Genomic DNA, 25623 nt, shown 5'->3' with positions numbered 1-25623 from the left:
TTTAATGTGACTACTAGAAAATCTGTATGATTCACATTGTATTTCTATTGAACAGTGCTGTTCTAGAACAAATCTTGCATTTGTGCATAAGGATCCTTAGGATCCCTAGTAGCTCAGTCATAAAGAATCCACTTGCCAATGTAGGAGATACGGGTTTGATTCCTGGCCCAGGAAGATCCTCTGGAAATGGCAACACACTCCAATAATTCAATGCTTGGAAAACCCCATGGACAGAGGAGCCTGGTGGGCTACAGTCCATGGAAATCACATAAGAGCCAGACACGACTGAGTGACTGAACAACAATAATGGCATGTTACTTAGATGTTCATCACAGCATTTTTTGAATGTGTAAAAGAAAAGGAAGCAGTCAAAATATCCATTCATGGGGAAACGGAGAAATACTCTGAAGTATATTTGCTTGCTTAGTCGTGTCTGACTCTTTGCAACCGTTTGGACTGTAGCCCACCAGACTCCTCTGTCCATGGGATTCTTCAGGCAAGAATACTGGAGAGGGTTGTCATTTCCTCCTCCAGGGGATCTTCTTGATCAGTATTCTTTTTATTTTCCTTAATGCATGAGTTGTTCCTCTGCTTGGATCCTTTGCTCTCTTAATATTTACATGTCCCACTTCCTCTTTTCTTTCAGGACTTTGAAAGAAACTCAGAACCTTTCAGAAACTCAGGTTTCTCATTATCTGTGAAGTGTTTTCTAACTACCCCGTGTAACAAAGCAATGCCTATTTCTCTATTCGAGGACCTCAGGACACCCTACTCTCTTCAGAACTTTGTTTTTCTGATAGACCTATCATCATCTGAAGTAAAATATCCCCTTTTAAGTATGCCTCATTCCCCTACTACAGCATGAGAGCAAGGGATTTGTTTTGCTTACTATGGCAATCATGGTGTCTAAGTGGCTGCCACATACTTAGCAACTAGCAGATATTGAATAAATGCTGCTGCTGCTGCTGCTGCTGCTGCTAAGTCGCTTCAGTCGTGTCCGACTCTGTGCAACCCCATAGACGGCAGCCCACCAGGCTCCCCTGTCCCTGGGATTCTCCAGGCAAGAACACTGGAGTGGGTTGCTATTTCCTTCTCCAATGCATGAAAGTGAAAAGTGAAAGTGAAGTCACTCAGTCGTGTCCGACTCTTAGCGACCCCATGGACTGCAGCCCACCAGGCTCCTCCATCCATGGGATTTTCCAGGCAAGAGTAATGGAGTGGGGTGCCATTGCCTTCTCAGGTTGAATGAATGAATGACGGAATACTAGATTTCAATGAAAGTGAATGAACTGGATAAATAATAAATATGCATAACTTACATATATTCCAAAACTTAAATAAGTTTGATAGTAAAGCCAATTCCTAAATGAAACCTATATGTGCACGAATATATGTAGGCATATCCACAAAATATTCACACTATATATACATTATATAATATATATACACACACAAAATATATATGTATATTGGGCTTCCTTCATAGCTCACTTAGTAAATCATCTGCCTGCAATGCAGGAGACCCGGGTTCAATTCCTGGGTCAGGAAGATTCCCCTGGAGAAGGAAATGGCAACCTACTCCAGTATTCTTGCCTGGAGAATCCCATGGACAGAGGAGCCTGACAGGCTACAGTCCATGGGGTCACAAGAGTTGGACACGACTTAGTGACTAAACCACCACCACCACCATATATGTATATACATACGTATCCTCACATAATAGACATATATGTATACACATGTGCACATATATCTCTATAAAATGACATTTATTTAAATAAATTAAACACATGTGTGCATGTACACATATACACATGTATACATATACATAACAGACTGAGGTATAGAAAGCAAATTCTTCAATCAACATCGCAGGACCAGGACATTAGTAGCTGAATGGAAGGAAAGCGATAATTGACATGAGTCTTTGAATGTTATTTCATAAATAAAAATGTTATTTAGAATCACATAAACTAAGGAGAACTTGGCAGAACCTCTCATTTTATGTTGACATCCCCTTTCAGCATTTCTGACAGGTGCTGGTTCACCTAGTTACTGACTGAATGTTTCAGGAGCAGGTCTCTTAGTACCTTAATGATAAATGAGATAATGCATGTAATTGGTTAAAATTGTGAACTTTGAACATTTAGGAACTGATGTAATTTTTCTGTCCGTTTGTACAGAAAACTGAAGCAGGGACCTGAAGACTTCAGTCTTCCTTTAGGTCCAAATGTCCTAAATGTGAAAGGATGCTGGAGTAAATGGTTTTCGCGTATACAGTGCAAGCCAGGAGTCAGAATGTAGGTAATTTTCAGTAGGTGCAGAATGAAAAATACAGATGGGTATTTGTCTGAAAAGTATTTAGAAATTTGACTGAGTTGACTGCCAGGTCCAATGTCATCTAGTTAATCCAAGGGACAGCTTGTCCTGGCAATCAAACTCAAATGGCATGCAGTAACGGGAAGCATTACTCATTGGAACCACAGTAGGAGAAAATCATGTCAGAGCTTATGTTTCTCTAGGGATTTCTTTTCCAACTCTGTAATTTTTCATCAGGATCCCATTAAAAAAAAAAAAAAAACCCCACTCAATACCGACATTTTAAGTAAAAGTCCAAATAAATATCAAAGCACATATAGGTGCCTCAGTGGAGAATTTTATCTTTTACTCTTTGATTTTTAACAGCTTATCTTGAATATCTTGTTTATGTATTCAAATTTGTAATCTTCATTCCTTCAAAATAAATCAATAAATTGTATTTTCATAGCAAAACAGTGGCAGAAAGCAGCCCTTATTTTATATAGCTCTCAGTGATATCCCACATACTTTGGCACTTGAAATAGTGTTTCACTCTTATGTAGGAAATTTATTTTGGACTAGATCAATTAGGAAATATTTATATAGTTTAAAATTTAGTATCAACTCAGTGAAATTTAATAACAGTTTGCTAGATTTTAACTTCCTGGGCTCAGTTCAACAAGCAGCTTTTCAATGCCTGTCACTACTACACAGCAATGTGAGGATACAAAGATAAATTGACTTTCTCCTTGTCCAAGGGAAAGATCTTACAGTGTCTGAATGAAGCATGTGAAGTGCTAACATAGAGACATACATGCACTATGAAATCCATTGGAGGACCCATCCCCACATAAATGTTCAGGAGAGGCTTGTTGGACTAGGAAAATTAATTCTAAGAGAGTGGTAGCCCACATGAAGAATGGGAGGCAGTGCTTTTCAGATTGAAAGGAGGATGACAAAAGACTGGTTTGTAAGATCGGTTTTGTCAAGAAAAGAGCAACTCATTTGTCTTCATTGTATGAGAAAAGCATGGCAGACACAGGAAACCGTAAGCAAGTTGGTGTTTCTAGAGGTTAGAACACCTACCATGCATACGTGTACATCACTTTGCTTCTACGGGGAAAACAGCTGTAAAAGGGCTGACAGTCAAGATATGGGACCCAGTTAGAGGCTCTTTTGAGCTTCCCTGGTGGCTTACATGGTAAAGAATCCGCCTGCAATGCAGGACACCCAGGTTCGATCCCTGGGTTAGAAAGATCCCTTGGAAAAGGGAGTGGTAACCCACTCCAGTAATCTTGCCTGGAAAATTCCATGGACAGAGCAGCCTGGTGGGCTACAGTCTGTGGGATCACAAAGAGTTGGACATGACTGAGCATGCCCACGCAAGGAGGTCCAACAGCTAAGAGTGTGGTGAGGAAGTCATCAAGGGAAGGAGAAGAAAGAGAGCCAACCATTCCTCCATTTCCCCAGAGTCTTCCAGCAGAGCTCAGGGAGAGGAGAAATTTGATGTAAAATCAAGTTGTGCATTGGCTTAATGTTTTAAACTAGATATTCTAATTACTATGTTGAAATTAAAACTCTAGGACTTCCATTATCTTAGTAAACAAACAAAAAAAAAACATAGTCTCTGTCCAATTTTCACTAAACAATTTTAAATGAGCAGTAGGAACAAAATAAATTGATTTTGTTGTCCCACTGGTTGTGTTTGTTTAATATACTGGTTATATCATAACTCACCAACATTGGACCTGTTATAGCAATACTAAATTTAATAGATCAAATGATAAATTCTATTTGGGAGTTTGTTGATATGTGGGTGGCAGCAGAACATCCAAGTGGATTTTTCCAATAGTGAAGCAACTGAATGAATTTATACCTAAATTCATTTTGGTCTAAATTTTGGAGAGAAATTGGGCTATACTCAAGAAATATTTGTTTCTCTTGAACATTTTTTTTCCCTTTTAGTTCTTTATGAGTGATGATTACTTCCAAACCAAGATATCTTTATAAACCCACAATTACCGTGGGTTTATCTGTTTCAATGAAAGCTATAGGAGGCTACCAATAAAAACTATCTAAAATACTATTTTATCTCAAGAACAGTAACTTTTGATCAATTTTGAATTTCTCAGCAGGCAATTTCCACCAGTTGTCTCTCCATATTTATGTAAACTCATATTTCACCACTTCTACATGGGATCACTCCATCTGAGCCTAACAGAATTCATGTTTCATTTATATTTTTGCTGTTCAACATGTTGAAACATGCTTTCAACCAAATCCTACCTTAAATATCCAGTTAAGACACCGTTTTTTTCTTTTTTGCTGAAGTATAGTTGACTTACAATGTTGTGTTCATTTCTGCTGTACAGCAAAGTTACTCAGTTATACACTCCTTTTCATATTCTTTTCTACCATGGTTTACCGTAGGATACTGAACATAGTTCCCTGTGCTATAAAGTAGGACTTTGCTGCTAATCCACCCCATATATAATAATTTGCATATGCAAATCCTAACCTCCCTATCCTTCCCTCCTCCCCTTGGTAACCACAACTCTGTTCTCTATATCTGTCAGTCTGTTTCACAGATACGTTTATTTGTCTCTTATTTTAGATTTCACATATAAGTGCTATCATACAGTGTTTGTCTTTCTTTTTCTGACTTCACTTAGAATGGTAATCTCTAGATCCAACCAAATGGCTGCAAATGGCATTATTTCATTTCTTATGGTTTAATAATATTTCATTGTATGTGCTTCCCAGTTGGCTCAGTGGTAAAGGACCTGTCTGCCAAGCAGGAGATGCAGGTTTGATCCCTGTGTCAGGAAGATCCCCCGCAGAAGGAAATGGCATCCCATTCCAGTATTCTTGTCTGTGAAATCCCCTGGACTATAGCCCACCAGGCTCCTCTAAAGAGTCAGACACAGAAGAGTGTCATAAAAGAGCCAGACACACACTAGTGACTAAAAAACAACAACAACATTCCACAGGGCTTCCCAGCTGGTGTTAATGGTAAAGAACCCACCTGATAATGCAGGAGACATATGAAATGTTTGATCCCTGGTTGGGAAGATTCCCTGAAGCAGGGGAAGGCAACCCACTCTGGGAATTCCATGGACATAGGTGCCTGGCAGGGCTATAGTCCATAGGGTCACAAAGAGTCGGCCACTACTGAAACAACTTGGCACACATGCATGCACACACACATACACACACACGTATGTATGTATATATATGCCACATTTTCTTTATCCATTCAGCTGTTGATGGACATTTAGGCTGTTCTCAAGTCTAGGCTATCATAAACAGTGCTGCTATGAACATAAAGGTCCATCTATCAAAGCTGTAGTTTTTCCAGTAGTCATGTATGGATGTGAGAGTTGGACTGTGAAGAAAGCTGAGTGCTGAAGAATTGATGCTTTTGAACTGTGGTGTTGGAAAAGACTCTTGAGAGTCCCTTGGACTGCAAGGAGATCCAACCAATCCAACCTAAAGGAAATCATCCTGAATATTCACTGGAAAGACTGATGCTGAGGCTGAAAACTCCAATCCTTCGGCCACCTGATGGGAAGAACTGATTCATTTGAAAAGACTGATGCTGGGAAAGATTGAAGGTGCGAGGAGAAGGGGATGACAGAAGATGAGATGGTTGGAAGGCATCACCAACTCAGTGGACGTGAGTTTGAGTAAACTCCAGGAGTTGGTGATTGACAGGGAGGCCTGGTGTGCTGCAGTCCATGGGGTCACAAAGAGTTGGACACGACAGAGCCACTGAACTGAACTAAATTGAACTGCACCAATTTACATTTGTACCAACTGTGTAGGAGGTTTCCTTTTCTCCACACCCCCTCCAGCATTTGTTATTTGTAGACTTTTTAATAATGGCCATTCTGATTGGTGTGAGATGGTAATTCATTGTATAACATGAGTTTCAAACAGCGCAGCATGCATATGAGGTCCTTGAGATTGTAAGCATATTTGTATGTCTTCTGTGGGAATAATGATCTATGATTTAAATCAGTTTTGATATAGGGCCCATACCACAGAAAATAGCTAAGAACCACTGATTTAACCTAAAATCTGATTCACTTTGCTCTATGCACAGTTTACTGCCCTTTCCAGCACCTGTGACTATAGACTCTCATCTTCCAGATGTTTTGACATGCATACACCTCTATAGATCTTCCCACTGATTTCCCCATGGCCAGCTAGCACTTATTCTGGGTCCAGAGTAGCTCTTGTCACAGGCAGGAGAGTTTCAGTTTCCTCACCTCCCACTTTGAGCTACAATTTCCTAGACTGATCTGAGATGTGATTTTCCAGGCTTTTCTGTGAGCTCAGCACTCCTGATTGTTACCTAATAATGTCTTTGGGTCTCTCTGGAACAATCATGTGTGTTTGATGGCTGAAAGCTCCCTCATTCCCTGGCATCACTGCATTTGGCCTCTTGTGTCTGCATGCCAGTCTTCACTGAACTCCTGATTTTCCTGTGCCAGGTCCTGTCTTCCTTTTTACAAGCACTGCCACTTCATCTTGACTCAGTAATAACAATGATGATGCCAAATATCAAAAGCAAGACTAAGGTCCTTACATATGCTAGGCAATATACTTCAGGTTTTATATGTGTTGCCTCATTTCTTTCTGACAACCACTTTATATGATATACATTTTTAACAAGGGTCTTCAATTTAATTTGCCTGCAGTGTGGAAGACCTGGGTATGATCCCTGGTTTGGGAAGATCCCCTGGAGAAGGGAAGGGCTACCCACTCCAGTATTCTGGCCTAGAGAATTCCATGGACTGTATAGTCCATGGGATCACAAAGAGTCAGACACAAGTGAGTGACTTTCACTCACACCCTTTTTGAGCAACCACTGTAGGGCAGATATTTTGCTCTGCTGTTGATATATTAAATGCAATCTTTATAGACATATAAAGTGGATATTTTTATCCTCAATTTGTAGAAGAAGCAATTGAGAAAAAAGGGGTTAAGGGGGTAAGTTTACACAGAAAACAAACACATTAAATCTCAGGGTCTACATTCCCAGTTCACGATATTTTGTTTTTTAGTAGCTCAGTTGTGTCCAACACTTTGTGACCCCATAAACTGCAGCACACCAGGCTTCCCTGTCCCTCACTATCTCTCCGTGTTTGCTCAAACTCATGTCCATTGAGTCAGTGCTGCCATCCAACCATCTCATCCTCTGTCATCCCCTTCTCCCCCTGCCCTCCATCTTTCCCAGCATCAGGGTCTTTTCCAATGAGTCAGTTCTTTGCATCAGGTGGCCAAAGTATTGGAGCTTCAGATCACTCCTTCTGATGAATATTCAGGACTGACTTCCTTTAGGGTTGACTGGTTTGATCTCCTTGCAGACCACAGGACTCTCAAGAGTCTTCTCCAGCACCACAGTTCGAAAGCATCATTTCTTTGGCACTCAGTCTTCTTTGCAATAAGGAGTTCATGATCTGAACCACAGTCAGCACTCAGTCTTGTTTTTGCTGACTGTATAGACCTTCTCCATCTTCAGCTGCAAAGAATATAATCAATCTTATTTCGATATTGACCTTCAGGTGATGTCCATGTTTGTTATGACCAGTGCATTCTTTTGGCAAAACTCTGTTAGCCTTTGCCCTGCTTCATGTTGTACTCCAAGCCCAAATTTGCCTGTTACTTATCTCTTGACTTCCTACTTTTGAATTCCTGCCTCCTGTGAAGAAAAGGACATCTTTTTTTTTTTTTGGTTTTTTGTTCTAGAAGGTCATGTAGGTCTGCGTAGAACTGTACAACTTCAGCTTCTTCAGCATTAGTGGTTGGGGCATAGACTTGGATTACCATGATATTGAATGGCTCACCTTGGAAATGAACAGAGATCATTCTGTCATTTTTGAGACTGCACCCAAGTACTGCATTTTGGACTTTTTTGCTGACTATGAGGGCTACTCCGTTTCTTTTAAGGGATTCTTACCCACAGTAGTAGTCATAGGAATTAAATTTTCCCCTTCCTGTCCATTTTAGTTCACTGATCCCTAAAATGTCAGTGATCACTCTTGCCATCTCCTGTTTGACCACTTTCAATTTGCCTTGATTCATGGACCTAACATTTCAGGTTCCTATGCAATATTGTACTCATTTCACACGCTAGCAAAGTAATGCTCAAAATTCTCCAAAATAGACTTCAACAATACATGAACCAGGAAATTCCAGATGCTCAAGCTGGATTTAGAAAAGGCAGAGGAACCAGAGATCAAATTGCCAACGTGTGTTGGATTATAGAAGAAGCAAGAGAATTCCAGAAAAACATCTACTTCTGCTTCATTGACTATGCTAAAGTCTTTGACTGTGTGGATCACAGCAAACTGTGGAAAATTCTTCAAGAGATAGGAATACCAGAACACCTACCTGCCTTATGAGAAATCTGTATGCAGGTTAAGAATCAACAGTTAGAATTGGACATGGAACAATGAACTGGTTCCAAAGTGGGAAAAGAGTTTATATATTGTCATCATGCTTATTGAACTTATATGCAGAGTACATAATTCAAAATGCCAGGCTGCATGAAACACAAGCTGGAATCAAGATTGCTGGGAGAAATATCAATAATCTCAAATATTCAGATGATACCACCCTTACGATAGAAAGTGAAGAGGAACTAAAAAGAGCCTCTTGATGAAAGTGAAAGAGGAGAGTGGTTTTGATGTTAAAACTTAAAGGTCAGCATTCAAAAGATGAAGATCATGGCATCTGGTAGATGATGGGGAAACAATGGAAACAGTGAGAGACTATTTTCTTGGGCTCCAAAATCACTGCAGATGGTGAGTGCAGCCATGAAATTAAAAGATGCTTGCTCCATGGGAGAAAAGCTATGACCAATCTAGACAGCATATTAAAAAGCAAAGACATTACTTTGCCAGCAAAGGTCCATCTAGTCAAAGCTATGGTTTTTCCAGTGGTCATGTATGGATGTGAGAGTTGGACTGTGAAGAAAGCTGAGTGCTGAAGAATTGATGCTTTTGAACTGTAGTGTTGGGGAAGACTCTTAAGAGTCTCTTGGAAAGCAAGGAGATCAAATCAGTCAATCCTAAAGGAAATCAGTCCTGAATATTCATTGGAAGGACTAATGCTAAAGCTAAAGCTCCAATACTTTGGCCACCCGATGTGAAGAGCTGACTCGTTAGAAGAGACCCTGTTGCTGGGAAAGATTGAAGGTGGGAGGAGAAGGGGACGACAGAGGATGAGATGGTTGGATGGCATCACCGACTCAATGAACATGAGTTTGAGCAAGTTCCAGGAGATGGTGAAGGATGGAGAAGACTGGTGTGCGGCAGTCCATGGGGTCACAAAGAACTGGACACAATTGAGGGAATGAACAACACCCTCCTTTATAGTCTAACTCTCACATATGTAGATGCCTAATGTCAAAACCATAAGTTTGACTATATGGACCTTTGTCAGCAAAGTGATGTCCTGGTCTCTTCCTAAGACCCCTGACTCACTCTTCCACTAGAATCTATGACCTCAGTAGATGAGTCTAGTCCCAGCTCTCATTTCTGTCTTATTGAATTGTGTCTGGATATGATATTCATGCAGGGTTGAATGACTGTAATTCTTGTTCATAGATTGTGTGTGTTCTTCAGGTATTTTGATGTTCATTCGTTCACTTACCCACTCATCTACTATTTATTGGGTGCTCATTTTACGTTCAATGTGTGCAAGTACTAGGGAATTGAGACCGGAAAAGCACAGCTTGGAGACAGACATACAACCCACTATGATGGTCTAACAACAGCTGTAATGAAGGACAGGGGCCTGAATTTGTGAGTTGGGGCCATAGTCAGGAGCTAGTGCTTGAACTGGATCATAAAGGATGACCCAGAGGAGGCACTTCAATCAGAGGCAAGAGAATTTGGGGGGAGCATACAGCAAGTTCAGGGAGTCACAATGAGTTCAGTGAGTGTTGGGATGGAAGCAGGAGATGAGAGACGTGGCATAGGAGGTCCTGAAGGGATCACTATGGACCCTGCATATCCTGCTCAACAGTGAGGATTCTAATGAACGTGGATGAAGTCTGCCATTCCTCCACTGTATACTGATAGAATTTATATTGGTAGACAGTAGAAACCACATTTTATAATTTCAGAGAGATATCTCCTGTACTAAGTTGTGTGCTAAGTCATTTCAGTCGTGTCTGACTCTTTGCGACCCTATGGACTGTAGCCCGCCAGGCTCCTGTGTCCATGGGGATTCTCCAGGAACCCGCATGTCTTCTGTCTCCTGCATTGGCAGGTGGGTTCTTTACCACTAGCGTTACCTAAGTTAATATTACTTGTATAATGGAGTTCCGGTTGTTGAGTGGAGATTATAATCTCCTCATATGATATAATCCTAATATGATATAATCTCATCATTTTACTCATTTAGCAAAAACCCAAAGAGATAACACTATAACATACCCTATCATGTTTAAAATATTCTTTAATTCTTTCTCTCTTTCTGGTCAGCCTGAAACAATGAAAGGTAGTTAGCTTGAGAGACCTGTCTGAAAGCCTTCCTGATTCTAAACGATGTGTGGATTGTCAGGTGTTAGTGCACATTGCAAGTACCTCCTGCTCGAGAAATTTACCTCCTGTGACGAATTTGATCTTCTCCCATACATGCAATCTGCTGACTTGCTTCTTTACATTACTTCTGATTACAGGTTTGGAAATAGCTTAGAAAGTAACAGTTACTCAAAGAAAGGACCAAGGATTAGGATTATGTTTCCTAATCAAACCTGATGGGCTTCCCTGGTGGCTCAGTGGTAAAGAATCCACCTGCCAATTCAGGAGATACAGGTTCGATCCCTAGATTGGGAAGATCTCCTGTAGAAGGAAATGGCAACCCACTCCAGTATTCTTGCCTAGGAAATCCCATGGGCAGAGGAGTCTGGCAGGCTATAGGCCATGGGGTCGCAAGGAGTCTAAACAACAACAACAAAAACAGAGAGACTAAACAACAACAACAGATCAAATCTGATGGCTGCAGTCTTGTTGTATTAGGTATTCACTGAAAGAAACTTCTGCATGTTCTCACTTTTGCATGCTTTAGTTTCTTTTAAAGTCCCCTCAGTGCAAGTCTTTCAACAGGCCAGGGCATCACTCTTTATCTGATTTCCCATCTTTACTGCAGGTGCCTAAACCCTGCCAAAGGCAGCAGAAGACATCGTGACTCAGGAGACAAAAGAAAACATGAACTTAAGCTTTCTAATGCATATCTTCTTGTACCCCAGCTGTGGAGCCTGAGAATAGGGAATTTATTCTTTGGAGTAAATGAATGTAAAATGCTGTTTTGCTTTCAATGTGGTCCCTCCTCTTCGAGCTCATTATTTCTTTATACATATCTAAATATGACTTAGTAATTTCACCTTTGTATGCAACTCAAATACAAGAAAAAAGGTGCTTGGGGTGCCCCAGAGTGTTTGATCCCAAACTGTAATGTGGTCTCATGCCTCTTCTTGTGCTGGGATGAGATAAAAGGAAACAAGCTGTTTTGTTGTTAAAGATCAAGGTGGTCTGAATGGCGATTCAGGACATAACCATGATCTCTATGGGGAAAGGAGAGGCTGTGTGATGTTTTCCTATTAGGCACAGTATGTCAGATTTGTGTAACTGTCAGAAAGCATATTTCATTTCATGCCCAATTGTGATTTCTTCGTTGCTGTTGTTGCTGTTGCCAGTTTTAAATTCCTGGCATCATCCTCAGTAAAGCCGAATGAGGGCTGTTGTGAGCAGTCCTTTCCAACAGTAAGAGAATAGCTCATATTTCAGATTCTTATTATGTCCCTGTCCTGTTCTTCCTAAGAATTAACTTTACTCGTTATCCTCACAATACTTATGTGAGATAGAAGGTGTTATTCCCATTTTACAGATGAGAAAACTGAGACACAGGGAGTCTAAGTAACTTACCCAGGTTATATTGCTCATACATGTTAGTGGAGCTGGAATTTAAACCCAAATAACCTTGCCAGGAATAGAGTGAGGTAAGAGAGGTGCCCAGGGCACAAAATTTAAGGAAACATTCCTTCTCAGTCTCCTGCATGTGCAAGAGTCAAATTTGAGAGTGAGTGCCTCCTTAGATCGTGTGTTCAAGGCACTTTGTTGCTTGCCACACTTCAGTCTCAGCCTTGTAAATAACCTTGGTTTGGAGCCTGGGTAGTCTGTTAACCTTCATACCTCCTGTCTCTCTCATCCTGACCCTGACAGATTAGAGTCAGACTTCAAAGAAGAAGTAGATAGAAGAGCCTGTAGGTGCTCAAGAGATCAGCAGAGATAAAGCCCAAAGTAGATATCTTTCTTTAGATATCACCCTTCCTCTTGACTGGGCATTCTTTTCTTATACTGTGCTCCCTGCCATTCTTCTCTGTTAAGACTTTGTCTCACCCCAACCTTCTCCAGTGCAGAAAGGAATAAAGATACTCTTCACTTGAGAGGTAAATCTCTGATCCCATAAAGCATTAGAACAGCATCACAGCATATGTATCCTCAGTCAGACTCGCCTGCCCCCAGATACCTTATTTCACCTTTTCAAATCCAGACACACTCCGAGGTATGTGTTGGGGTCAGAGATAATCCAAGAATACATATCTAGAAGGCATCTCAAGATCTTAGAACAGGATCTAGTGAAGAGAAATTAAATTGTCTTTGAGAAAAGGGAAGGGTGCCCAGGGTAAGGTAATATTGAGATCACCTCCTCTCTCAACCCTGTGCTCTTGAAAATCCTTCAGTACATGGTGTAGGTTTCGAAAGGTACCAGATTTTTCAGTTTGCTGACAATTGGTGAAATAATCAGTGTATCATTAGAACAAAGAGCTCCCTCTGTTCAGTCCTATAGAACCCACGACTTAGGGAAACCACTGGGACTAGAGGCTAAGAATGGGGAAACTATCTCTAATTCTCTTCAGTGATGGACTGACCTATCTCATGACTCAACAGGCCATAGAATAAGCACCTGTGAGTTATTATGAACACTTGTGGAGGGCCAGAAGCAGCTGGGGCCTGAGTTGCAATAAAGGAAGGTGCATGTTATAATCTGGTAGCTTTTGAAAACTTCTCATCATCACACTGGAAAGTTCCTGGTAGTTCTTCTACACAATTTTTTACCAGTGAATTCCCAGCAGATAGGTTCATGATGGCATCTCCTCTCTCACAGACATCACGCCAACAGAGCCAAATGGGAAGGACCTCACCAAATGACATCATGCCAACAGAGCCAAATGGGAAGACTTCACCATGTGGACAAGTCCAGAAGCAGTAAGCCAAAGGAAGAGCCAAACTGTAAACAAGTGTCACTTGCCTCTTTGATCAGATTCATAAATCTGGGCCCAAGGCGCCACGGCTTGTGTCGGTGGCACTGTAGGGAGCTGACGGTCAGCTGGGAAGCCCGGTGGGAGGCAATGGCCACCATGTACACAGCGTCATACATCAGAGCAGCTTCAGTCTGTGGAGGAAAACACAAGCCACATCTTCAATTCCACCTTTGCTTATATTCCTGTTTACTTGCGTAATCACTCTGCCCACTTCCTTATTTCCTATTTGTCCAATCTCAACAGCCATTTATTCTCCAGCTGAACACTTTTCCTTCTCCCATAGCTATTTTTCTCTAAAATAATACCTTGGTACCCTGGAGTAAATTGTAGTCATGGCTCTGCTTCAAGTTCTTTAAAAAAAAGAAGAAAAGAAAAAAGCAACTTGAATCAGCCACAAAAGACCTGATTCAGGGAACTGGTATGTTTGGAGTGTTTTTTGTTAAACCCAGTGTTAAGATCAACTATCAATACATTGAGTTAGAAGCTCAATATTTCAGTATCAGATTTGGTCTCTCAGTGTCTACCTATCTCTTGTCTATTTACTTGATTATATTTTGTAGAAAGGGAGTGCTGTGAGCAAAATTAACATGTGATTTCTAGATAAAGATACTGATATTGGGCACTTCCATTGACCAGAGTCAAGAAGGCTGTAGTCATAGAATGAAATTCAATAGCAGATTTGAAGAGACCCTCAGAAAAACAGACCTCTGCAGCTTGCTCAAAAAATATGTGTTCTTGTTAGCACTTGCTTTCCTGATAGACATTGGAACTAGCCATTCCTTTGGGTCCAGGGGGTTGGCCATGTCATTCTTCAACTCATAAGATTTCTCTCATTTGCAAAATTTCACATAATACTCTCAGTATTTTCTGAAGTACTACCCTGTGCTTTTTTTTTTTTTAAGGATAACATCATATAATAACTTTGCATTTTACTTGAGGATTTTCATAGCAACTTCAAACTAGTTCATTTGAAATTCTCAACAACCCCACAAAATAAACAGAACAGATGAATCAAGCTATTATTATTTAGGAAACTGACCTCCAGGCAGTATATTGATTTGTGTAGGTTCATACAGATAACCAATAATTTGTATAGTTAAACCAAAAATCTAGGTCACAGAATGAAGACTATGATGTAGTTTTCCAAAATAAGATGATTTATACAGCAGATATTTATTCAACATTTATTGAACATGTCTTGATGGAGATAGAAAGAGAAAATAAGGGGAATTACATCTTGTATTCTATCATTCTTTGAGTCCAGAGAATATGTCTACTTTGAATACTTATTATTCTAGGCAATCTCTATCATCGCATTTTTCATATATTAATCTTTTTATATCTCTTTCTCGATAAAAGTGCTAAACTTCATTTTTTTAGTGGCTAGCACAATTCTTGACACGTGAAAGTTGTTTAAAAAATGTTAGATGAAGGAATTAATGTTATTTCATGCTTAAAATAAAATAATTTTTGTGAAAACTGTATAATTCCAAGGTTTTATGATGTATTTCTAAGATTAATTGCTTCACTCACACTTAATATGAGTGATATGTAGAAGCCATGATGGTGATACTTCTTAAAGCTTAAAAATATTCTGATCATTTCAGTTCAAGGCTAATATAATCAATTTTACAGATCAGAAAACTGAATTCAGGGAAATTAAGTGACTAGTCTAAGGCCTATCTATTGACAGAATGGGACTTTTAAAAATGCAGTCTATCATAATAGCTGACATTTATAGAGCACAACAAAGGTCCGTCTAGTCAAGGCTATGGTTTTCCTGTGGTCATGTATGGATGTGAGAGTTGGACTGTGAAGAAAGACTGAGCGCCAAGAATTGATGCTTTTGAACTGTGGTGTTGGAGAAGACTCTTGAGAGTCCCCTTGGACTGCAAGGAGATCCAACCAGTCCATTCTAAAGGAGATCGGTCCTGGGTGTTCTATGGAAGGAATGATGCTAAAGCTGAAACTCCAGTACTTTGGCCACCTCATGCGAAGAGATGACTCATTGGAAAAGACTCTGGTGCTGGGAGGGATTGGGGGCAGGAGGAGAAGGGGACGACAGAGGATGAGATGGCTGGATGGCAAAACCGACTGGATGGACATGAGTTTGAGTGAACTCCAGGAGTCGGTGATGGACAGGGAGGCCTGGCGTTCTGCAGTTCATGGGGTTGCAAAGAGTCAGACACAACTGAGCGACTGAACTGAACTGAACTATATGTCAGGGCTTCCCAAGTGGCTCAGCAGTAAAGAATATTCCTGTAATGCAGGAGACACAGGAGATATGGGTTTGATCCCTGGGTTGGAAAGATCCCCTAGAGGAAGAAATGACAGCCCACTCCAGTACTCTTGCTGGGAAAATCCCATTGACAGAGGAGCCTGGCAGGTTAGCTACAATCCGTAGGGTCACAAAGAGTTGGACACAACTGAGCATGCACATACATTGGTTTATATGTCAGGTACTCTTCCAAATATTTTGCAGTCATTGTGTCTTCACCATAATTTCTACGCCTTTGTGGATGAAGAATTGACACAGTTAAATGTTGTCCCCAAACTAGTGATGAGAAAGCTAAGATTCAAACACAGGAAGTTGGTGCTAGGGTTTATGGTCTCAACGACAAAGCTAAGTTGCATCTAAACCAAGTATTTGTATGGTGATTTAATGATTATAAATAATAGGTCAACCTGATCAATATCCATTGGCAATTAACTACATTCTAGATACTAGGGACATAACAGAAACAGAAGATATTAAGAAGAGATGGCAAGAATACACAGAAGAACTGTACAAAAAAGAACTTCGTGACCAAGATAATCATGATGATGTTATCACTCACCTAGAGCCAGACATTCTGGAATGTGAAGTCAAGTGGGCCTTAGGAAGCATCACTACGAACAAAGCTAGTGGAGGTGATGGATTTCCAGTTGAGCTATTTCAAATCCTGAAAGATGATGCTGTGAGAGTGCTGCACTCAATATTCCAGCAAATTTGGAAAACTCAGCAGTGGCCACAGGACTGGAAAATGTCAGTTTTCATTCCAATCGCAAAGAAAGGCAATGCCAAAGAATTCTCAAACTACCGCACAATTGCACTCATCTCACATGCTAGTGAAGTAATGCTCAAAATTCTCCAAGCCAGGCTTCAGCAATACATGAACCATGAACTTCCAGATGTTCCAGCTGGTTTTAGAAAAGGCAGAGGAACCAGAGATCAAATTGCCAACACTTGCTGGATCATGGAAAAAGCAAGAGAGTTCCAGAAAAACATCTATTTCTGCTTTATTGACTATGCCAAAGCCTTTGACTGTGTGGATCACAATAAACTGTGGAAAATTCTGGAAGAGATGGAAATACCAGACCACCTGACCTGCCTCTTGAGAAATCTGTATGCAGGTCAGGAAGCAACAGTTAGAACTGGACATGGAACAACAGACTGGTTCCAAATAGGAAAAGGAGTATGTCAAGGCTGTATATTGTCACCCTGCTTATTTAACTTCTATGCAGAGTACATCATGAGAAACGCTGGGCTGGAGGAAGCACAAGCTGGAATCAAGATTGCTGGGAGAAATATCAATAACCTCAGATATGTAGATGACACAACACTTATGGCAGAAAGCAAAGAAGAACTAAAGAGCCTCTTGATGAAAGTGAAAGAGGAGAGTGAAAAAGTTGGCTTAAAACTCAACTTTCAGAAAACTAAGATCATGGCATCCGGTCCCATCACTTCCTGGGAAATAGATGGGGAAACAGTGGAAACAGCGTCAGACTTTATTTTTTTGGGCTACAAAATCACTGAAGATGGCGATTGCAGCCATGAAGTTAAAAGACACATACTCTTGAAAGGAAAGTTATGACCAACCTACACAGCATATTCAAAAGCAGAGACATTACTTTGCCAACAAAGGTCTGTCTAGTCAAGGCTATGGTTTTCCCAGTGGTCATGTGTGGATGTGAGAGTTGGACTATAAAGAAAGCTGAACACCAAAGAATTGATGCTTTTGAACCTTGGTGTTGGAGAAGACTCTTGAGAGTCCCTTGGAATTCAGGGAGATCCAACCAGTCCACCCTGAAGGAGATCAGTCTTGGGTGTTCATTGGAAGGAATGATGTTGAAGCTGAAACTCCAATACTTTGGCCACGTGATGCGAAGAGCTGACTCATTTGAAAAGACTCTGATGCTGGGAAAGATTGGGGGCAGGAGGAGAAGGGGATGACAGAGGATGAGATGGCTGGATGGTATCACTGACTCGATCGACATGGGTTTGGGTGAACTCCGGGAGTTGGTAATGGACAGGGAGGCCTGGTATGCTGTGATTCATGGGGTTGCAAAGAGTTGGACATGACTGAGTGACTGAACTGAACTGAACTGCGACACTATAGGCATTTTACCTGTTATCTTCTTTAATTACTAAAATTAAACCTTCAAAGTAGGTATTTTCCCCATTTTGAGAGTGAAGAGTGAAAGTGTTAGTCGCTTAATCATGTCTGACTCTTTGTCACCCTGTTTACTGTAGTCCCCCAAGCTCCTCTGTCCATGGACTTCTCCATGTAAGAAGACGAGTGGGCAAAAAAAAAAAAAAAAAAAAAGACTGGAATGGATAGCCATTTCCTTCTCCAGGAGATCTTCCAGACCCAGGGATCAAGCCCATGTCTTCTGCATTGGCAGGCAGATTCTCTACTGTCTGAGCCACCAGGAAAACCCAAGTACAGCCAGAGAAATTGAGGCTTGAATGTACCAGAAATAACTTTAATAATAAGTTGCCTAAAGTTATATAGCCAGTAAGGGTAGGAGCAAGGATTTCATCTTGGGATGAACGCTGAGTTCAGAGCGTATGTTCTCAACTCTGATGCTATGGGGACTTGGGACTTTTGAGCCTTGGAATGTACCTTTTTAAAATATACATTTGTATGTATATTCACTAATTGGCTGATTGATGATTGATTTGATAGAGAAGTGTGAGGAGAGGAATTCCAAAGGTCTAAATTTTCTATACACTTAGTGACTAGAATTTCAACTTTCTTTGTCAAGGTTGTCTCTATACTGAGCTAAGTAATAACAGGATTCAAAACTATAGGCCAGATTGGTGCTTTCCAAATTCAAAGAAGAAAATCATTTATTCTAAACCTATGCTTCCCTTTTTATACAATGTTTTCTTCAATTGAGGAAACATTTAAGTACTTTATAGCACTAATAAAGTACCAGTGAATTTCCTCCCCTTTACAGTTTTATGCTAGGGGCCTGCTTACCAAACAGCAACTCTCAAGCCATTTTAAGTAAATATATACAAAAAAAAAATGGCCAGTGTTTCAAATTTTATTCTTCCAAATGTGTTTGTTTTCACATTCTATTTACATGTAAAGCTTAGAAGACACCACATGCTCAGTGTCTCTAAGAGAATATTTTTACAGCACATGGATCACAAAATAGGCACATTGAAAGTGGACTTCTTTCCAGTGCTTATCATGATGTGCAATAAAGGATTAACTCAGAGGACTGAGGGTGCTCCAACTCTTCAAATTCCAAAGAAAGGACTAGTCTTTGACTGACTTCTGGGCGATTACCTCTTTAGAATATTCTGCCTAATCAGAGTGTCTTTGCATCACTGGCGTCATAGGTAATGCAAACAGTTTATGCTAACAGTGTGACTCATAGGGATTGCCTATTTTTGTTCACTTGGTGCTCTGGACCTTGTCATATCAGTTTGACCTCTGGAGCGACTGGAGACTAACTGAGGCTAGCTGGGTAGGTGCTCTATGCCTTTGTGACTGCCCCCCCTCCCCCCATAAAATCCCTGGACACTGAGGCTCAGATGAGCTTCTCTGGTTGGCACCAATTCATATACGTTTTGTCACACATCTTTGCTGAGAGAATAAAGCACTGTCAAAGCAGACTTGGTCTCTGTGACTTTTGTTGATATTAATCTGTACTCTTTCACTGTAATAAATTGTAACTATGACTATAACACCTTTTCTGATTTCTGAGTCCTCCTAAGTGAAAGTTAAAGTCACTCAGTCATTTCCAACTCTTTGTGACCCCATGGACTATACAGTCCATGGAATTCTCCAGGCCAGAATACTGGAGTGGGTAGCCCTTCCCTTCACCAGGGGATCTTCCCAACCCAGGGACCGAACCCAGGTCTCCCACTTTGCTGGTGGATTCTTTACCATCCAAGTCACCAGGGAAGCTCTTGGGGACCCCAATAAAGTGGCCTTGGGGACCCCAATACAAACCAATGAGATGCTATGTCACCTTAGGGATGAGAGCCTGAGACAACCTTATGGAGTCTCCACATTTTTCTCCCTGTCTAGCATGTTGCTGTTGTTGGAAAAACCTAGAGGAGATCAGGGTGCTGAAGGGAGACCCAGTCTTTGGAGAGCAAATATGTGAAATATATGGATTTTCCATCTTCTCTCCAAATTTGGAACATTCACATTACCCTGATATGGATAAACAAGTCATTCCTCTAGGAGGGAAATGCTTTCAAATAGTATCTCATCCCCCCCATTTCCCAGTTCCCTCTATTAAAATGTTAATATCTCACCCACACATAGAGCTAACAGCAATTTGCCTCTTAGTATGAATTAGCTGGTTTCCTTCTCTTCTGAGACACGCCCCTTGAAACAAGGATGATTCTGATAAGGGTGCAAAGGCTCGTGTTTTGGCTATTAAGATTCCTGCAAGGGAACACAAGGTGGTGGGGTGGATGCTTCTGAGGGAGCCAAAGTGCTAGGAGAGTTGGTGAGCACTCAGGAAGTAGGGAAGAGCAACTTGTAAGTGAGCTTGGGTTTGGAAGAAGGTTGCGGAAGGTAGCGAAGATACAACCTTGTACTCATTATCTAGAAATTCAGTAATTAAGAGAGCTGCTGCTGCTGCTAAGTCACTTCAGTCGTGTCCGACTCTGTGCAACCCCATAGATGGCAGCCCACCAAGCTCCCCCGTCCCTGGGATTCTCCAGGCAAGAACACTGGAGTGGGGTGCCATTTTCTTCTCCAATGCATGAAAGTGAGAAGTGAAAGTGAAGTCACTCAGTCATGTCCAACCCTCAGCGACTCCATGGACTGCAGCCCACCAGGCCCCTCCATCCATAGGATTTTCCAGGCAAGAGTACTGGAGTGGGGTGCCATTGCATTCTCTGAATTAAGAGAGCAGTTCTAGTGAAATCTGGCACAGAAGTTGGCATACTGAGAATCTCAATGAGTATTTGCCAGCTTTTGAGAAAGACAGGAATAAGGAAAAGAGGATTTATGCAGAGTTGGAAAACAGAACTGGGTGATGCCATTGGTCATACAGGTCACACAGGTCACACAGATCCCAGGGAACAGGCCATCTTGGACTAGACTTGCAAACAGAAGAATGTGTGTCTTTGTAGAGAATTGGACCCTGCCTTGAATAAGATAGAATCTCTTTCAGAAAGTCTTTTGTTCTTCTTTCATTGAATACAAATTGGCAAAACAGCAGGTACCATTACATAAATTCAATACTATGTCCTAAAGGCTTTGTGTATGTTACCTAATTGAATTTGTAAAGTAACACCATAAAGTATTATTATACAGAATGCAGATGAGCTAGGAGGTTCAGAAAGGCTACACAATTTAGGATATTTAGTTATTCAGGGACATAGGAAGGACTAAACTAGGTTTTCTTAATCTGGAAAGATCTTGCTTTTTCTACCAAATCCCACTGCTTGTTGTATCACAAGGGTAGACACGAGGGCAGTAGACACTCAGGGTGACACTCAAGTTGGAGACTCAAAGTTGTCTTCTCTATGGTTCATCATTACAGGAAACAGTTACATGTGAGATAAGGGTACTGACTTAACTTCATATTGTGAATGCACTTGAAGAACTGGGAAGGCAGATCAATGCTTTGTTGTTTCCTGCAGCCATGAAATTAAAAGACGCTTACTCCTTGGAAGGAAAGTTATAACCAACCTAGATAGCATATTCAAAAGCAGAGACATTACTTTGCCAACAAAGGTCCACCTAGTCAAGGCTATGATTTTTCCTGTGGTCATGTATGGATGTGAGAGGTGGACTGTGAAGAAGGCTGAGTGCCGAAGAATTGATGCTTTTGAACTGTGGTGTTGGAGAAGACTTTTGAGAGTCCCTTGGACTGCAAGGAGATCCAACCAGTCCATTCTGAAGGACATCAGCCCTGGGTGTTCTTTGGAAGGACTGATGCTAAAGCTGAACTCCAGTACTTTGGCCACCTCATGCGAAGAGTTGACTCACTGGAAAAGACTCTGATGCTGGGAGGGATTTGGGGGCAGGAGGAGAAGGGGATGACAGAGGATGAGATGGCTGGATGGCATCACTGACTCGATGGACGTGAGTCTCAGTGAACTCCGGGAGTTGGTGATGGACAGGGAGGCCTGGCGTGCTGCGATTCATGGGGTCGCAAAGAGCTGGACACGACTGAGCAACTGAACTGAACTGAACTGATGCCATATAGAATCACACGGAATTTTGGTTCATAATCAGAGAAGAATCCATCTGAGAATGGGCCGCTCCATTAAAATCTATCCTCAAAACCCAATAGATTGAATTAGTCCAAGAGAGAAATTTAAATGTAGAGAAAATAAATGAAGTACACTTTATACAAAATCACTCTATTCAGTTAACTAACACTTCAGTTGATAAAACACTTTTTTTTAATCTCAAGGTGTTTTTAAATAATGAGTTTCACTATTTTTGTACTCTTGACTCAGTAACAGTTTTCTTAACTCAATTTTGACCCTGTTTTTAATGTCAATATTTTTATTATTAATATATATATTTCTTACATCTGAAGTCAAAATTCTTGGACTTACATATTTTAAGGTTTGAATGTGTTCTGACATAATAATATGCTTTGAAGATATTTTTAGTGTATAATGTTCTAAGAAATTCTTAATTGCTAAAAAATTGAAAAGAAAAGTAGATAAGTAGATGGAATGTCAAAATACATAGGTTTTTAAAAATATATTTTATGTTCATAAGGGCATCTGTGCATGTATGTGGCACACACAAAGATAAAGGGCTACAGGGAGATTTACTTCGGAGAACAGTGAGGAAATGGCATGCAATTTTGGAGAAAGCAAGTCCATTAAAAAAGTATTACTTAATTATTGATAGTGGTTAGTGTATGTCTAATTTTTTGAAATAATATTATTACATTAGAATAATCTCTATTTTTATTAATCATGCCCATTTCTCGTTTATAGATGCTCTCTTTGGACTTTTGCAGTATTATCTCAGGGCTACGTGAATATTTTTCATTTAATATCTTGAGTATTAGTAGACCTCAATTTACACATAGTAGACCTCAATTATTTAGTACATTAATTCTTTTATTAAATACATGTTTATTGAAGGTCTGTTTTGTGCCAGCCTTTTCCTAGTGTTGAGAATAGAGCAAAATATGAAAAGACAAAATTTCCAGCTTCATGGAGTTTATATTTTTGTAGGTGATGGCACCAAACAAACAAATCTGAATATGACATATTGGCATAAGGGCTACAAAGAAAAGTAAAACAGGTTAGGGGAGGGAGAATAAGAGGAACAGGGGGTTCTAGACTAGGTAGCAGGTCCATAGAAGGTGTCTTCAGTGATGTAACCTTTGAGCAAACCTCATTAGGAGGACGTTCCGAGCACTGGAAGCAGCAAATGCTAGAGATGCAAGAATGAAGTAAGTCAGAAAGAGAAAAACAAGTATTTCATATTAGCCCAAAATGTGGAATCTAGAAAAATGGTAAAGATGAACCTATTTGCAAAGCAGAAAAAGAGATATAGACATAGAGAACAAACATGGACACTAAGTGGGGAAAGGTGCTGTGGGATAACTTGGAGATTGAGACTGACCTATATACACTATTACACTATGTATAAAACATAACTAATGAGAACCTACTGTATAGCACAGGGAACTCTACTCATTGCTCTGTGGTATTCTAAATGGGAAGGAAATCCAGAAAAGGGGGGATATATGTAGATGTATGCAGGACTCACCTCACATGCTAGTAAAACAATGAGCAAAATTCTCCAAGCCAGGCTTCAGCAGTACATGAACTGTGAACCTCCAGATGTTTAGGCTGGTTTTAGAAAAGGCGGAGGAACCAGAGATCAAATTGTCAACATCCACTGGATTATCAAAAAAGCAAGAAAGTTCCAGAAAACATCTATTTCTGCTTTATTGACTATGCCAAAGCCTTTGACTGTGTGGATCACAACAAGCTGTGGAAAATTCTGAAAGAGATAGAAATACCAGACCACCTGACCTGCCTCTTGAGAAATCTGTATGCAGGTCAGGAAGCAACAGTTAGAACTGGATGTGGAAAAATACACTGGTTCCAACTAGGAAAAGGAGTACGTCAAGGCTGTATGTTGTCATCCTGCTTATTTAACTTCTATGCCGAGTACATCATGAGAAACGCTGGGCTGGAAGAAGCACAAGCTGGAATCAAGATTGCCAGGAGAAATACCAATAACCTCAGATATGCAGATGACACCACCCTTATGGCAGAAAGCAAAGAAGAACTAAGGAGCTTCTTGATGAAAGTGAAAGAGGAGAGTGAAAAAGTTGGCTTAAAACTTAACATTCAGAAAACAAAGATCATGGCATCCGGTCCCATCACTTCATGGGAAATAGATGGGAAAACAATGGAAATGGTGACAAACCTTATTTTCTGGGGCTCCAAAATCACTGCAGATGGTGATTGCAGCCATGAAATTAAAAGATGCTTACTCCTTGGAAGGAAAGTTATGACCAACCTAGATAGAGTATTGAAAAGCAGAGACATTACTTTGCCAACAACAAAGGTCCATCTTGTCAAGGCTATGGTTTTCCCAGTGGTCATGTATGGATGTGAAAGTTGGACTATAAAGAAAGCTGAGTGCCGAAGAATTGATGCTTTTGAACTGTGGTGTTGGAGAAGACTCTTGAGAGTCCCTTGGACTGCAAGGAGATACAACCAGTCCATCCTAAAGGAGATCAGTCCTGGGTGTTCATTGGAAGGACTGATGTTGAGGCTGAAACTCCAATCCTTTGGTCACCTGATGCGAAGAGCTGACTCGTTGGAAAAGACCTTGATGCTGGGAGGGATTGAAGGTGGGAGGAGAAGGGGACAACAGAGGATGAGATGGTTGGATGGCATCACTGACTCAATGAACATGAGTTTGAGTAAACTCTGGGAGTTGGTGATGGACAGGGAGGCCTGGCTTGCTGCAGTCCATGGGGTCACAGAGTCAGACACGACCGAGTGACTGAACTGACTGATGCCTGACTCACAGCAAAAAATAACGCAATGTTGTAAAGCAACTATACTCCAATAAAAATTTAGAAAAAAAAGAATGAATGAAATATGGATCTGGGATATGTAGACACAGTGGTATTGAAACCAAAGGAGTTTTTATCTTTAAGGTAGAGAAGCAGGAGTTTGAGTTCAGAGGCTATTTGAGAACAAAGACTTATTAACACTGGGCCTGGTCTTGGGGGCTTGGGGTGTGCTTTCCTGACTCAACCATCAGTCCATCAGATTCCCTTATTGTTGCTGCTGTTGCTCAGTTGCTAAGTCGTGTCCTACTCTTTGCAACCCCATGGACTGCAGCATGCCAGGTTTCCCTGTCCTTCACTCTCTCATAGAGTTTGCTCGAGCTGATGTCCATCAAGTCGGTGATGGGCTATCCAATCATCTCATCCTCTTTCACCCCTATCTCCTCTTGTCCTCCATCTTTCCCAGCATCAGGGTCTTTTCCAATGAGTCAGCTCTTCGCATCAGGTGGCCACAGTATTGGAGCTTCAGCTTCAGCATCAGTCTTTCCAGTGAATATTTAGAGTTGATTTCCCTTATTATACTTGCCCTGTAAGCTCTCTGTGACTGTTTCTCTACTCCCAAATTAGCCAAAAGGAAACAGTGAACTGCAAAATGGACTCTTTGGAAAAAATACAGGTCAACATTATGCTTCACAGGATCAGTGGCAAAGCTCTATGTGTGTAACCGTGGGATC

General features: G+C 40.8%; 1 protein-coding gene across 12 annotated transcripts in view; it reads right to left on the bottom strand.

Moving 5' to 3' along the window:
• The window catches only part of GRIK1 (glutamate ionotropic receptor kainate type subunit 1), a 466650-nt gene that overhangs the window by 96485 nt on the left and 344542 nt on the right, over nucleotides 1-25623 (bottom strand). For all 12 annotated transcript variants that reach the window (XM_059885294.1, XM_059885300.1, XM_059885297.1 and 9 more), the window contains 1 exon segment: nucleotides 13627-13770. In XM_059885294.1, the coding sequence (XP_059741277.1) occupies nucleotides 13627-13770 (144 nt within the window).

Source organism: Bos taurus, chromosome 1, assembly GCF_002263795.3.
Source record: "Bos taurus isolate L1 Dominette 01449 registration number 42190680 breed Hereford chromosome 1, ARS-UCD2.0, whole genome shotgun sequence".
Classification (NCBI taxonomy): Eukaryota; Metazoa; Chordata; class Mammalia; order Artiodactyla; family Bovidae; genus Bos; species Bos taurus.
This window is presented reverse-complemented; position numbering and strand designations above follow the sequence as displayed.